This window comes from Trichoderma camerunense, assembly GCF_050948025.1.
Source record: "Trichoderma camerunense strain CBS 138272 chromosome Unknown V8C40scaffold_7, whole genome shotgun sequence".
NCBI classification, from domain to species: Eukaryota; Fungi; Ascomycota; class Sordariomycetes; order Hypocreales; family Hypocreaceae; genus Trichoderma; species Trichoderma camerunense.
Window position 1 is genome coordinate 1,597,092 of NW_028145363.1, and position 14,628 is coordinate 1,611,719.

Consider the following 14,628-nt stretch of genomic DNA (forward strand, 5'->3'; position numbering starts at 1 on the left):
CCGTCTCATCCCCTCGATTATGGCGTGTCTGGCGGCGTCTAATACTTGACTTTGGGAAAGACAGACTCCAGTAGCAGTGGAGGCGCTATATATCTCCAATCCAAAGCAAGTCTAGACACACGAAGTCTGAACAAAGACAGTCTGAACAAAGGAAAGCTGAACAAAGAAATGTTGCGAAAGCGCAAACTGGTGCCTAATCGGAGAATGCCACCCTCTTATTCTGTACAACAGCGGCAGTCTTTGTTCAAAAAGAAGCAAACAATCATTGCAGGCAGCCATCGGAGGCAGCCAATAATGGATTGCTTAAAGGAATATGTGGACGACACATATATAAGGCGTGTCTTGAGCCTTCACCCTGAACCAGGTAATCAAGCTATACCTGAGCCTAAATCATTCACATCGGCATATAAACACCGCCGATAGCACGTACTAGCGCTATATTTGCATTCATACGGCATAAGAAGCAACTTTTCCAACATGCCTTCTACCCAAAAGTCCTACTTTCTACCCCCACATTGGCAACGACGCCCATCCCACATACCACTCGGAGGCGTCATCACGTCTGTTACAGATGAGCGCGAGATCCTCAGAAATAAAGATCTGCCAACTGATATCGACACTGAAATATACACTAAGGAGGCCAAGAGTTGCTCGGGTAAGATCGAGCTCTCATATAAAGGGCACCTTGGGCTGTTCTCATCCATCCAACTAGCTCGTACCCGTCCTAAGGCACCTTACGCTTGGAAGACACAGGTGGAATATAAATACGCTTGCGAGCTGATAGAGACTCGAAGCTTCAAACCATCGCCGGAGTTTCTCGCAAAGGTTGCAGCCAATCCGGCTTTCAAATCTCGTCTCAAATATAATTATTGGGACCCACGTGCGAAGGTGTTCGTGATCACCGGCGTCAAGATCGCCAACGGGGGGTCTATTACGCATATCCAAGAGAATTTATTTGCCACAGGCGTTGGGGGTCGCAGAGTAAACCACCATAGCCAAATCCCCATTGAACAACCCATGCTATTTGCCTTCCAAGTCGAGCAGGTTTACTTTACTTGGACGGGTAAGCTCGCCACCAAGGCCTATGTAAAGGGCGCTCATATTGGACAGGAGGATAACGAGGCCGAAGATAAGGCTCAAGATGCTGATGAGGACCTGGGCGACGAAGATCAGGCTAATTGTGATATGGAGACTCATGACGGGCTTGTTTGGCTTGTCGGGCTTGTCGGGCTTGCTTGGCTAGTTTGGCTTGTTTGGCCTGTTTGTCTTGCTTTGCTTGTTTGGTTTGCTTGGCTTGTTTACCAATGACTTTACTAGTTGACATAATCTCAACTTATTACATGTAGACAGTAAGAACACGTCGTTCATGGCAGTTAATCACTACCAACTATCTCAGTAACATCATGCTACTAAAAGGGAAACGTTATCCAGCATCCCAAATTCGGTATCCAACACCCTAGCGACTGCGTGGAATTCAAGTATTAGAATAGGATGTAAAAAAAATATGAATAGAGGCCACCTTTATACTACTATCACTACTTGCTGCTACTATCACTACTTTCTACTACTATTACTACTTTCTTCTAGAGTCTACTATTATAAATATATTCTTCTAGTATCTGCTGCTATTGCAGTTTTTCTCTAGTATCTGAGATCATTCTTTAGTCCGTTTAGCTTTTATGTAAGACATGGGACACTGGATAACAAACTTGGGTGGCTGAAAAACTGCTCCCTACTAAAACAACTTGGTAAGCCATGTAACTTCTTCAATGTTCTAGACACCTTTCATACCGCGACCAGAGATCAGTTTCCATAAGATCAGTCTGCCTTGTTGCCTTATACAAATATAACTTCTACACGACCTGTAACAACACTCTGGCGGGCGTATTGTAGTCTCTCATTCCGTCATCGGAAAATTATTTAATTGTAAGGTTCCAGGATTGAAACGAAGATGAATGTGTGGCACGGGTAAATCTTTTCGGCATGAGAATGGTTCACGAATCGAGGGCAATACTCGTGGCATCTTGGTGGTAATCTCCGTAGCAAAGTGAAACAGTGGGTGAATCAGAGTCAAATCAATAACGAGAATCAACACTGCACGGATATCAAAACCGCAAAAGCAAAAAGCCCCATCCCCTCACAAAACATACTATACAATAGAAAAAAGCCCAACTCCCCTCAAAGATGTCCCTTAGCTTGATGCGCCCCATGCAAGCTAAGCGGAATCGCAAAATCCGCCTCTGCCCTGCCCACCTCCTCCATCGTCCTCGCATCCAAACACAGCAAATACGACTTCTCCAGCGTCCCATCCAACACCACCGACAGCAATACCCCATCATCCTCCTCCTCCGTGCCTCCCGGCCGAGGAACGAAAATCGCCTCTCCGGGTGAATGCCCCTTGGGGCCGCTCCAGATCAGAGCCCCCTGGGTGTGCGTGTCCGTCTTGGCGATAGAGTCTGCAAAAAGGTAGAGACCCCTGTTTGCTACGGTGTAGATGTATCGATATGGCTTTCCAGCGCGCTTAGGGTGGATAGTTGGAAGCTCGCCGACATGAGGCGAGGGAATGGAGAGCACCTCTTCCGCCACGGCAGACGCCTTTTCCTTGGCCGACTGTGGCTCAGACGGGATCCTAAAGCGATATCGCGAGAGGCGGTTCGCAGTGGTTTTGTAAAACTTCTTGTCAAGCATAGTCTTCTTCGTGGCACCGTCTCGGTCGAGAAGGATGTCGTAGTAAAACATGTGCAGGATGTCGGTGTTGTTGTACGAGATGGCATCCATGTTAATCTCTGTATGCTTATTCCCGTTTTCATCCGTCACCATCTCTTCAAAGGCATTGGCCGAGTGAAAGAAGAAACCAGCTGGAGTAGAAAATTCTGCGACAAGGCCCTTCCCATGTCTCCTGTCCACAACCGCCCACGTGCACGGGATAGATGGATCAAAGGGCTTGATGGCGTCGAGAATATTCCTCTGCCAGGGAATCTTCAAGCCGGACCACGCGTACTGCGTCGATTGGACACAAAATACAATGTAATTTTCCGTCATGAAGAAGCTGTGCATGTATGCCGCTGGGTATTTTTTATCTGAAAAGGTCGCCAGAATGTCGACGCTCCCATCCTTGGCATTAACGCGAAAGATGCGATAGGTTGGATGAGAAGAAAGCTCCAGGTTAAAGTTGAACAAGTCTCCAGTTTCAGGATCACGCTGTGTATGAGCGCAAGAAATTGGACCTTTTAGGTCTGGGTGAAGCGACTTCTGCCTGGCATTCCCAATGGGCTCAAGAGTCTTTGGGTCAAGCTTGCTGACAGTAGCGCTATCGGTAAGGACATACAGGGCCTTGCCTTTAGACGCATCTCCCTCCTTCACGTCATCGCCACCGGGCATGTCTGGTACGACGGTGACGTTGATATTGGCTTTACTAGGGAGAAAGATGGTCATGACTTTTGCGAATAAGCCAATACACGGGTCGGCGCGTTGAGCAAATGACAGGCTCGTCTGCCAGCCCTTTTCTTTAATTTCGGCAACGACAGCATCAGCATGTCGACGAGAGGAATACGTGACAGTTGCGCTACCCTCGGCCGATTCAGATGGGGTGATGTCGAATCGATGGCTGTGGGCAATACCATCAAACCAATGGTGAATGAAATGAGTGCCCCTGGATGTGCCTTCAACTCTGTCCAGGCCAGGCCCTGTTCGGAATAAGGAACCAGCAGCCCAAGATGGAATGGTGCCCTTGACCTTTAGCTGGACAGGTCCACGATGCTCCTCTAACCCTTCAAACTACAGAGTTCCGCTGTCAGCATCTTTGTCAAGTTGAATAAGAAAGAGAACAAGCAAATGGTTACCTGAGCCTTTGATGGCCATTCCTTCCACGATTCGTTTTCCCAATTGCTTAGCCTCAACTGCTCATCCTCGCCCGCGTCTTGTGCCGTGCGAGAAATGATTCCCTCGCTGTTGAGTGCCATGGTTGATGTGAACTTTGAAAGAGAGAGAGGCTTGAGTGAATAGGCTTGCTTCCGCCCAGGATCGCTCAAACGTACAAGAGACAAGCGCAAATGGCTGTACAATGACGTTAGGCGGGGGCGAGTGTACATGGAAGAGACTCTCCTATATACTCAAATGGTATGAGAGAGTCGAGTCAATGAGAAACGGCTGGTGATTCAATTGTTTGACCAAGGCAGACATCACCCCATCCTTCCATGAGAGGATCACCCTCGTTATATATGCGACGGCTGGGAGGGCACAGTCACAAGCCACCAGAGTAAATGAATGCACTCGCACGTACGGCAAAACGCGTCACCTTTCTCCTCTTGACACCAAGAAGCAGGATCCTTCTGCCCCTCTCCTTGACCTCTGATCCTGCAAAGAACCTCGCATCGTTCATCTCGTTCATTGGAGGGCAGATGGCATCCAATCAGGACACAGTGACAGGCCGGGGTAAGCCATGCAAGCATCGGCAGCCACAGGTTAATCTTGGCCCACATGGCGTCGATGCGCAAGCGAATGCGAGCTGAAAAGTGCCGAATTATGGTTACATTAAGTTGACAGTTAATCGATGAAGCATAATAACCCTGAGCTGTCACGTTGGTAGCAATTCCAAGTGGCGATCCAGAACAGCCGTTGACGCCATACCTCGGGTTCTTTTTGAGACAACGTTCAATGTCCTGAAAACGCTGTTGTGGCATTCAATGGGTTTTTGGTTTCGTTCTCTTGTGTTTACTGATGAAGATGGACAGCACCTGGGAGTTTGGCATCTACTACAGAGTATTCGAATGGGTCGAGTTTCAAAGTGACGGCCTCGTATTGAACTGCTTGTCAGAAGTCTTAAAATAACATTGCATTTGCTCTCAAGTACTCAAAGACTTGGTCAACCGCGCCCCGCCCAGAAATTAAAGCTGTCAGAGTTTGGACCAGCCCAACTTTCCGCTTTAGGCAATGAATTCGAGGTTGCAAGGATCAGTCACACGCATCGTTGCGCGTAAAATCCACGTATTGGGACTGCTAGGCACATTCATTATTGGAAATGGTTCGTGTTCTGCTCTTGACTCCGCTGCGTCTGACTGGTTGCGGGGATTCCTGGTGTTCCCAAATCAAGGCTCAATCGAGCCTCTTCGGCTGTTGAAGTAAGATGTGCCTCCACTCGGAGATTGAGCTCGCATTCGCTTCGCTTGCCACTTTCTCTTTCACTAGAATCGACAGCAAGAGGCTCGACTAATGCCAAGCTTTCATGGGGTATCTCCTCCTGCTATTTGCATCGGGAACTCCAAAGCCGAGTGGCTACAGGTGTAAGCTGAGAATCAGTTGCATGTGAACCATGCCGGCTAATCTCGACGTTGTCTGGACTGTCAGCCATGCAATGCCCTTCTACGGAAGAAGGCAGGCCATGTAACTGCGACAGGTTTGGTCATGGCTGACGGCACTGCTGTGATTCGTAAACCCTCGGGTAATGGCTGCAAAAGTTACACATCTGTAACTGCAGTCGCCGCGCCAGTGTCTGCATCATTAGTTCCCAGGGAAATAGCCTTATGTAGAATCCTATCTGGATTCCAGCCTCTCGTGGATGATGTTATGCGACTCCTAGCTCAGGATGGGAAAACACGACCGTCTGCCAGAAACTCTTCAATATGTCTCTTCCTTGCCTCAGTCAAGGCTTTGAGCTCTACTTGGCCCGAATCCTGAGTTGCATCGCTATCGGACAAGCTGCTCACACGGCCAGCAACGCGCGCAAGGAGAAAGCGCATCTTCTCAAGCTCTTTTTCTACCGGGCCATCGCGAGTCACCAGATTCTCTTGGATGCCCACGCCATCCGTGGTCCGAAACGACTCGACCGTCTTTTGTAGGCTGCGAAGGCGCTCAACGCGCTGTCTCAACTCTTTGCGCTGCTGGCTGAGGTCGGTGAGCTGACGAACTGTCTCGGCGTAGCGATTGGCCTCCATTGGATAGGCTGCGACGTCTTTGTCTGAGGACCAAGTGGCAGGCAGTGTTTCGATAGCATTCTCGTCAACTGTTTCAAGAGATTATTATGTCAGATACGGCGTCCTGAGACATGAAGGTAGCAGCAGCAATTACCCAGATCAAGCTCTCGTCCAATCCCGCCCTCAGCATCGTCCGGATTCTCCATCCTGCGCTCAGCATCCCTCGAGTACACGGTGCTGATCTGCTCAGCCACGTTTCGGTTTGCCTGTGGCGCATAGACGCGGCGACTGTGCTGCAGGATCGTGCGATTTACGCTTGCGACGGCATCTTCGACGAGGCGGTTCGGGATCGCATGTTCGGACGCGTCGTTGGAGGCGCGCCAGGCTCGAGACGGCGCAATCGGCTGGGACAAGACGTTGGTCTGGGCAGCGACAAACGTCTGCTTGACGGAGGTGATTGTGGGAGCAGGAGGCATTGGATCTCTGCAGCCAATTTGTGTGAATGTAGAAAAGAGAAGATGATGTTGGAATTGTGAAGATATGGATCTGATATCTCGATTAGAGCTTTGAAGCTCTAGAAGCTCCAGTCGCTACCAGATCCCCACTAACAGCGCTCTACAGGGGCCTCGTCTGGATGTCAACAGAGGGGCGCAATGGCGGGGTACGTTCGCGATAACCGCCGGCATGGATGGATTGAGCGTGCAAGCTGGGCCTAACCTACAGTCGTCAATTTACATGGAGTCGACGATTTCAGGTTCTCTGTTCTTCTCCTTAACGTGCTCGTCGTCTATCTCTTTTTTTCACATTGCTGATCAAATCGTGATCAATATAGTATTGTTCATATATCATGTCACAAAGAATTGCAGTCACATAACAAAGCTGCATGTACTCCAAACCCTTGATCCCCATCAATGCTTATACTTGATGTGCGTATCTTCTATAGAAGGGGCCGAGTTTGCGAGAGTCTAGCTGGACTAATGCCTTGATATACACTCTATTTGCGTTTTCAGTGGGTTTTAAATATTGCATCTGTTGTGTAAGCGCCTTCTTCAGCAGCGCCCAATACATCTGCTCTATGCTAGGTTTGCTTGAATAAAATACGGCATTCTTCCTATGGCAATCCCGGGTAGAACGGCCACCAACTGGTCGGAGACAGCCTCATGCAGTGCTACGTTTTACATGGCCCCCAAATCCGATATCCAGTGCGACTATGCTTGAGCCAATTGTAAGTCATGATGAACAAAGGTCTGGCAATATTTGATACAAGTGGCTGGCTGCATGCTGCATCTGCTGATCCGGAGCTGCGGAAATTTATGGCGGTCTCATGCTGGGCAAGGCAGCCAAAAGGGCCGGTATTTGTGAGTAAAGGTAGCACAGCGTTGGCCATACCTTTTCTATAGGCGCTACTTGCAAAAGAAACAAATCCAACTATACGCATATAAAATCAAGGGCATACGTTCTAGTCCAAAGAGGAGCGGTGGGAAAAGCGAGAGAGACTAACATCAGTATATGCAATACATGCATCCATAGCAAGAGGTGGGTTGGGCCCTGATTGGGTTGAAATGTGCCTTGTGCATTAGAAGACCTGCATGACATGCAGCCTCGCTGCCTGTTCTTCCCTCTAGCATTGTATTTTTATTCTTCATCTACTCGTCTTGACTCTGATTTGGAGGGAAAATTCCATCGAGATTGATCAAAAGGAGTATCGCAGCTTGGCTTGATCCGAATCCCTATACACTGCCTCGACGGCGGATTGCGAGACATCGACCCAGACCTGCAGCTTAGAGTTAAATACTTTTCTACGCGGGAAACCCGTTACATCCGCTGTTCCGCGACGAGATTTACTACCCTAACCATTATTGCAATCGCGAGACATTCTTGCCCCATCATCACCATCAAATGGCTCCAAGACGAGCAGATCCCGATGCCTCACCGAGCCCGCTTCGCCGACTCCGGCTCCAAGCAGACCATCCTCTCCGACGCCACCGGATCTCCCGTCGCAAAGTCCAGACGCTCTCTAGAAAAGAAATTCGGCGCATTGAAGTCCTCTCGGAAGGATACGTATCGGCGGCAAAGGAAGAGACTGATCATGAGGCCGAGACCGAGACGGAAACCGAGACGCGGTGGGAGAGAAATACTCGTGGAGATGCAAGAGCGTTGTGGGTGGAGCAGCTGTATCGCTACGAGGAGTTGTGATTGATGTTACCTATGACATCAATTCAACGTGACGGCGAAATTTTACTTTTCTTTCTTTATTGTTATTTGCTTTCTTATCTTTATGATTTCTTTTTGGATCTGGAATTGGACTGCGAACGAGGTACAGTTGGATGTGGTTGAACGCTTGGTGAAGAGAAAAGACTGGCTGCCTGGTAGATGGTATCCGATTGCCTGGAGGCTAAATTGCTTCTGCTTCTTCATGATGTATAATGACTAACGAATATCAATGAATGGTTTCAATTTTCAATGTCAATAAGAATTGCTCCATTGTTAAGCCACAGTGTTGCCAAGGTCAGTCTCTCGTTGAGAAGTACTTGTGCAATGTGTTAGCATACTGATGACATGCTGATCCTAGTTGCGCAGCCAAGTGAGATGCTTGACACAAGACCAAGGCAGATCTACACGCTCGAATCTATATGAACCTTCACCACGACTTCATTCCCAAACATCTCACATACGACTACTTTGTCCATTTCGAACTAATCTTAAACATATACCCATCCAAGGCTGTTGATATGATGAACCCCCAATTATACGAGGGCGGGGCAGCGGAACCCCTCCCCCACTCTAGAGGGGCAGCATTTCAGCCTTCGGAGTAATTCAATTTATCTCGAAGAGCTTTATGTTTTCATTGATCAAGAGATTCATCTCTGTTGAAGGGAGAGCTGACTTAGTGGTGAACACACATAAGCTGTACTATAAACGATCGCCATCATGAAGCCAACCATGGGAGTTGCCATTATTGGAGGAGGCTTGTTCGTCAAGGGGTCACATCTGGTATTCATCACCACAAACAAAGATGACGTTTGTCGAGCCCCTTAATAGAAACTGGTCAACTAATCACTCTCTTAGCCTGCTGTTCTCAAGTGCGAGCTCTTCAGTCTCAAAGCCATCTACTCAAGGTCTCTCAAATCAGCCCAGGAAACGGCCAGCCTGATTCCCGACTCAGTCCCCAAGCCGGATCTTTACTCTGAGGATTCTGGCGCTGGCAAGTCGTATCAAGACATTCTTCAACGAGATGACATCTCCGCCGTCATCATTGCTCTCCCCATCCTCAGCCAGCCTTCCTTCATTGAGGCCGCCCTCTCTGCTGGAAAACACGTCCTTGCAGAGAAGCCCATCGCCAAAGACGTCACTGCTGCACGCACCCTGATTGCCAACGCTCAACGTATTTGCTCGTCGACCAAAGCCACCCTGTCCATTGCTGAGAACATTCGTTTCTACCCCAGCTTTGCCTATGCTGCCAGCGAGGCTGCAAAACTCGGCAAGGTTCACAACTTTAGCGTCCGCGTCCTGTGGCGCGTCGAGGCAGACAACAAGTGGTACAACACTTCGTGGCGCCAAAAGCCCGACTATCAGGGAGGTTTCCTGCTTGATGCCGGCGTGCACTGGGCCGCTGCCACAAGGCTGCTACTGACAGGCGACGAGAACAAACCGGAGACGGTACAGGCATTTACCGCACAGGTGTGTGAGCACCTGCCGCCCATCGACACCGTCAACGCCATCATCAAGACACAGTCTGGAGCAACGGGCGTATTTCAAAACTCGGCTGGATCCCACCTCCAAGCTTTTGAGTGGAGCTTCTCGTATGAAAAGGGTGCTGTGAAGATCGCCGGCGAGACGGTCACAGTAGAGCCCGCCAATGGAGAGGCGTATGTCAAGGAGTTCACCAGGACGAATGGCGTGACCGAAGAGGTGGCCGCCTGGGCCCAGAGCATTCTCGACGGCAAGGTTAACCCCTTGCAGACGCCGGAGCAGGCTCTCGCCGACTTGGAGTTTGTGGAGAAGATGTTTACCAGTGGAGATGAGAACGGGTCGACACAAAAGTATGAGCTTCTATAGGAAGATGGACGGGTAGCGCTAATGCCAATATACACAATGTGAATCCATATACGAAGCGAGCCGCTGACAATAATATCCAATCGCTGACCAGAGATAAAGAAGAGTGAAATAGGCGAGAGAACAAGAACCAATGGTAAAGGTCAGAGCTTGCTCGCCTCCTTGGGAGGAGTGACAGGCCCCAGATGAATCTTATCCAATGCCTCCTTCAGCCGGGGTTCCATTCCATCTTTCGGGGGTCTTCCTGTGGACCTCTCCACAAAGACATGTACGAAGCCTCCCACAGCCTTGACTTCATCACTGCCCCTTTCAAACAGGGCTACCTCGTAGGTGACGCTCGACTTGCCCAACTTGGTGACACGCACACCCACCTCCGCCACGGCAGGATAGGCAATGGAGGCTAGAAAGTCCGTGTGGGAATGTACTGCTAAGCCATACTGAGGCGATGAAGGGGGGTGAATGCCACATCTTTCGACAAGATAACTGTTGACGGCGGAGTCGAATCTAGAATGTCACAGATCCGATGTAACCAACCAGTTAGCGAAGCCTTACAACGGGTTACCGTAATACCGTTTGAGTTAAAGGATAAGCATCAACTCGAGTCAGGAACGGGGAGTGGAGGAGGATGAGTGGACGAGTGGATGTCTCCAGGCCAGAGGTTATCCGGATGGATCAACACCCGCATAAGGCACGAGTAAGTCTTACAGGAAGTTGTACACCGAGTTGTTCATATGATCATACATGTCATTGTCGTTCCTGTGGCGATAAAAGACACATCATTAACACAGCCTCTTGTTTATGTGAACGTCATATTGTCCAGTAATCTCTCCGACTGTCAACATTGGTCGGCCCTCGGCATCTGAAAGACCGGCCAAGAGGAGGATTGGACATGTATGATAGGTTGAAGGGCATCTCTTTGACACAAAAGTTCGCCCCGAAGCATTGGGACCGCGTCGAGGCCACAGTGGAGAGGGGGGTGAAGAAGAAAGAAACTAACTCACCATCTTGTCCTGTACTCCAGGAGGTACGGATAGTCCTGGCGTCGGCGTGTCTTGAGTGCGGCGAGGCTCATACTTGGAAAGCGTTCAAAGACGGCGAATCAGGAGGTGCATATGCAAGGTCGCGAGTGAGTTCGAGAATGAGCCAGGCACTAAAAGAACAGGCAACGAAAGACACGCCGTGGCCAAACCAGGGAGGCAAAAAAAAAAGACCACAAAGATACCTGCAGTGACAGTCTTGCAATTAAACACTGGATGTCTACTAGTAGGTATGTGGTGAGAATTCGATAGCAAGGGAGGCGTACGAGTATATCGAGGCAGCCGAATCGGAGGTTTTTGGCGTACTTTGTAACAGCCCCAGCAGCCAACCGAGGTTCGGTATCCCCCCTGCTCCAGCTCCAGGGTAGGTAATCAATGGGATCAATCTCGAATAATACATGCCACAAGGTTCCGGTGCCTTCGGCCGGCCATCCCGGACCGGAGCCACGATTCCCCGCAAGTGCACAAGTGCAGCGTTCTGCCGCCCCCGACCGCCTTATTTTTTGCTGCCCCTCGTTTTTTTCTTGCATGGCGGTACGTCACTCCGCAGACGACACAAATCTCAAATACTTGCATTTCGCCGGGGAAGTCCGTCTCGCACCATCCACGGAAGAACACGGCGGGCGAGAAGAGGCTGGTGCCTGGATTGTTGCTGCGGGTAAACGCGCGGTCGAATTCGAAAAGCCTATTCCCTATCTCCTTCTGCAGCGTTCGTCTGCTGATGCTGCGAGCCTGTTCGAGAAGCATCGGCAAGCTAGCAAGAACCGGAGCCTTCGCGATGACGACCTCTTCCACCCTCGCCACCAGCGCCGCAGCACCCGCGACTGGCTCGACGGCTTTGCTCGATGATTCGATAGACGCAGCACTGCCCGGACCTGAAGCTGCAGCCGAAGTGACCACCGCGACCCAGAGGAGCAGGAATGGAGATGCAGAGGGGGGAAAAGGAAGCCCCCAACTGAATGTGAATGGAGACAAGGGCAGGCCACCCAAGCAGAAGAAGCCAAAGAAGCCAAGCCCCAGGGACCGCTCCGTGATCCCCGACGAAAACGCCGTCCTCATCACTCCCGCAGGCGACATCTGGCCGCGGCCATACGTCTTCGAGGATGACCTGCGCCGCGTGCAACCATACCACTTCACGTACAACACGTACTGCAAGGAGAGATGGCGTGGCCGGGCCCTCATCGACATCTTCGAGTCCGAGTTTCGAGACCGGCCGCTCGAGTATTACCGAAGCTCCATGGTGCGAGGCGACATTTACGTCAACGGCAGAGTGGTTGGTCCAGACTACATCGTCCGCAATGGAGACATGATTTCGCACACGTTGCATCGACACGAACCTCCAGTCACGGCCGAGCCTATCGGCATCATTCACGAGGATGACGATATCATTGTCATCAATAAGCCCTCGGGTGTGCCTGTGCATCCTGCAGGCCGCTACAACTTCAACTCAGTTATCGAGATCATGATTGCGGATAGGGGCAGAGACTTTTTGCCACACCCATGCAATCGGTTGGACCGCCTGACCAGCGGCATCATGTTCATTGCCAAGAGCGTAAAGTCAGCTGAGGCCATGGCCATCAAGATCAGGGGCCGCACTGTGAGAAAGGAATATCTGGCGCGCGTGGTTGGCCACTTCCCGGACGGAGAGGTCGTCTGCGACCAGCCGATACTGCAGATATCGCCGAAGCTAGGTCTCAATCGCGTGCGTGCCAATGGCAAAGAGGCCAGAACCGTCTTTAAGCGGCTGGCATACTATCCGCCACTGGATGGAGATGCAGATGAGCCGGCTATGCTGGCGGAGGATGGGCGACCACACACGCCTGCGAATGGAGACGAGCACGTCGAAGATGCGATGCGTAAGCCCTGGCTGAAGAAGAAGGGTTACTCCATCGTGAGATGCTTGCCGGTGACTGGGCGGACGCATCAGCTGCGAGTGCACTTGCAGTATCTGGGCCATCCAATCCAAAATGACCCCATCTATGCCAATCAGCGTGTCTGGGGACTCAACCTCGGACAAGCTGACGCCGATGGCTCACAAAACACCGACGAGGACATCATCAGCCGTCTGAATCGCATGGGAAAGGAAGAAGTAGCCGAGGCCGTGGTGTACTACGACGAAATGGTGGACAGATACGAAAAGCAGAGGGCAGAGAAGATGACGGGTGAGCTGTGCGATGTATGCCAGACGCCTCTCTACTCTGACCCGGGGAGTCACGAGTTGTCGCTCTGGCTGCACAGTCTCCGATACGAGGACGCCGACGGGAGCTGGGCTTATACCAGCCCGCTACCGAAATGGGCGCTTCCGCCAAAGGGCATGAGTGGCCCAACTACCGTGGGCGGAATGGAGGAGCTCGTTGAAGCCGTCAAGGACGAAAATCCAGAGATTTCATCCGAGGTGCAGGCCAAGGTCAGGGCAGAAGCCGAAGCAAAAACCGATGCGACAGAGCCTGAGAACCAAGATGCTCAACTTCCCAATGGACCGTAATGATATCATGAGTTATGACACATGACAGTAGAACAAGTACAGGACAGTAGAACAAGTACAGTTCATAGACTTGGAACCAAAAAGACAGAGAACGAGAGAGAGGACGCGTAACCACCAAGTAGAGCTACGAAATCTAGAAAGATTCGAGCCGACTTCTATAGATGAAATGCCCATATCAGGCCAAAATCTAGAACTTACCATTTCACATCCTCACATGCTTGACACCGGGCACTCAACATTTACGGTAAATCAACCCTGGCCTACCTTTGCGACGTCTATGCAATATGCACTCAATAAACAGCATAGTCACAGGCACATGCAACACAATACATCAACAATAGACTTGTGAACAAGTACGAAGATCAGCCCTGGCGCTGCCTCATTCTCTCATTTAGAACACGCCCCCCCTGGGCCTGTCCCAGTCAAGAACATGGAGCGGAGATGATCCCTTTTGCCATTTCCGGCGTTAGATTGGCAAGCAACGATAGACTTCGCTGCGGGGGAAAGGGAAAAAAGGAAAAAGGAAATAAAGAACAAAGAAAGAAAAGCATGTGCAAATTTATCCGAGATCGACCTTGAAGAAGAGGCGAGTTGCCTCCCCCTCATTCCCTCAGCGCTGCAAGGGTCCAGGAACAATGCATACATACATTGAGTGGGCGATATATGACGAGCGACGTACGTATATTTGATTGACATGATTATGACATGACTTGAGCGGCGACATCACCAAAAGCAGATGTTGCGCACGTGTATGTTATTTGGACACGCCCTAAAACGAGGGAGTGGGAAAAAAGAGAACGAGATGGGAAAATGGGTAAAATGCATGTGAAAAGTGAGCAGATGAATGAATGAATGCTGGCATAAAAACACGAGAAATAGAGGGAAAGAGAGCGAGAGAGAGAAGAAGAGCGACGTGCGAAAGGTGGCCTGTTGCAGATCCGAATCTCTCTCTGTCCGTCTCTCTGTCTCTCTTCAGCTCACTGCTACCAAAAGTTGCCACGACGAACGATGGATCGGCCTGCAGCTTGACCGACAGACAGCACATTCATATGGGGTGGAGGGAGGGAGGTCAATGCTTTCAAACGCTCATCAAGTTCGTTCACGCTTCATGTTCCATGTTCATGCTTTCATGCTTCGA

The 14,628-nt window shown here is 50.4% G+C and overlaps 6 protein-coding genes across 6 annotated transcripts; 3 read left to right on the plus strand and 3 right to left on the minus strand.

The window, feature by feature from the left end:
- Window positions 1–477: 477 nt before the first annotated feature.
- V8C40DRAFT_265167 (uncharacterized protein) lies at window positions 478–1,326 on the plus strand (the record flags this gene model as incomplete). The annotated part of the gene is made up of 2 exons (XM_083219626.1): window positions 478–1,260; window positions 1,318–1,326. 2 exons carry the CDS (start codon window positions 478–480, stop codon window positions 1,324–1,326), a joined length of 792 nt encoding a protein of 263 aa, XP_083074485.1.
- Window positions 1,327–2,178: 852 nt separating this feature from the next.
- Window positions 2,179–3,962, minus strand: V8C40DRAFT_265168 (carotenoid oxygenase; the record flags this gene model as incomplete). Its single annotated transcript, XM_083219627.1, has 2 exons — window positions 2,179–3,777; window positions 3,843–3,962. The coding sequence occupies 2 exons, from the start codon at window positions 3,960–3,962 to the stop codon at window positions 2,179–2,181; spliced, it is 1,719 nt and encodes a 572-aa protein (XP_083074486.1).
- Window positions 3,963–5,184: 1,222 nt separating this feature from the next.
- Window positions 5,185–6,469, minus strand: V8C40DRAFT_208651 (kinetochore Sim4 complex subunit Fta4). The gene is made up of 2 exons (XM_083212084.1): window positions 6,067–6,469; window positions 5,185–6,001 (listed from the first exon to the last, which is right to left on the minus strand). Exons 1-2 carry the CDS (start codon window positions 6,386–6,388, stop codon window positions 5,580–5,582), a joined length of 744 nt encoding a protein of 247 aa, XP_083074487.1. The 5' UTR covers window positions 6,389–6,469; the 3' UTR covers window positions 5,185–5,579.
- A 2,043-nt stretch (window positions 6,470–8,512) lies between these two features.
- On the plus strand, window positions 8,513–10,062 carry V8C40DRAFT_208684 (uncharacterized protein). The gene is made up of 2 exons (XM_083212085.1): window positions 8,513–8,906; window positions 8,982–10,062. Exons 1-2 carry the CDS (start codon window positions 8,844–8,846, stop codon window positions 9,969–9,971), a joined length of 1,053 nt encoding a protein of 350 aa, XP_083074488.1. The 5' UTR covers window positions 8,513–8,843; the 3' UTR covers window positions 9,972–10,062.
- On the minus strand, window positions 9,802–11,347 carry V8C40DRAFT_243314 (HotDog domain-containing protein). Its single transcript, XM_083215397.1, has 4 exons — window positions 11,272–11,347; window positions 10,970–11,190; window positions 10,674–10,724; window positions 9,802–10,472 (listed from the first exon to the last, which is right to left on the minus strand). Exons 2-4 carry the CDS (start codon window positions 11,038–11,040, stop codon window positions 10,112–10,114), a joined length of 483 nt encoding a protein of 160 aa, XP_083074489.1. The 5' UTR covers window positions 11,041–11,190; window positions 11,272–11,347; the 3' UTR covers window positions 9,802–10,111.
- A 212-nt stretch (window positions 11,348–11,559) lies between these two features.
- Window positions 11,560–14,051, plus strand: V8C40DRAFT_243316 (pseudouridine synthase). The gene has a single exon (XM_083215398.1). It carries the CDS (start codon window positions 11,727–11,729, stop codon window positions 13,488–13,490), a length of 1,764 nt encoding a protein of 587 aa, XP_083074490.1. The 5' UTR covers window positions 11,560–11,726; the 3' UTR covers window positions 13,491–14,051.
- Window positions 14,052–14,628: the final 577 nt, after the last annotated feature.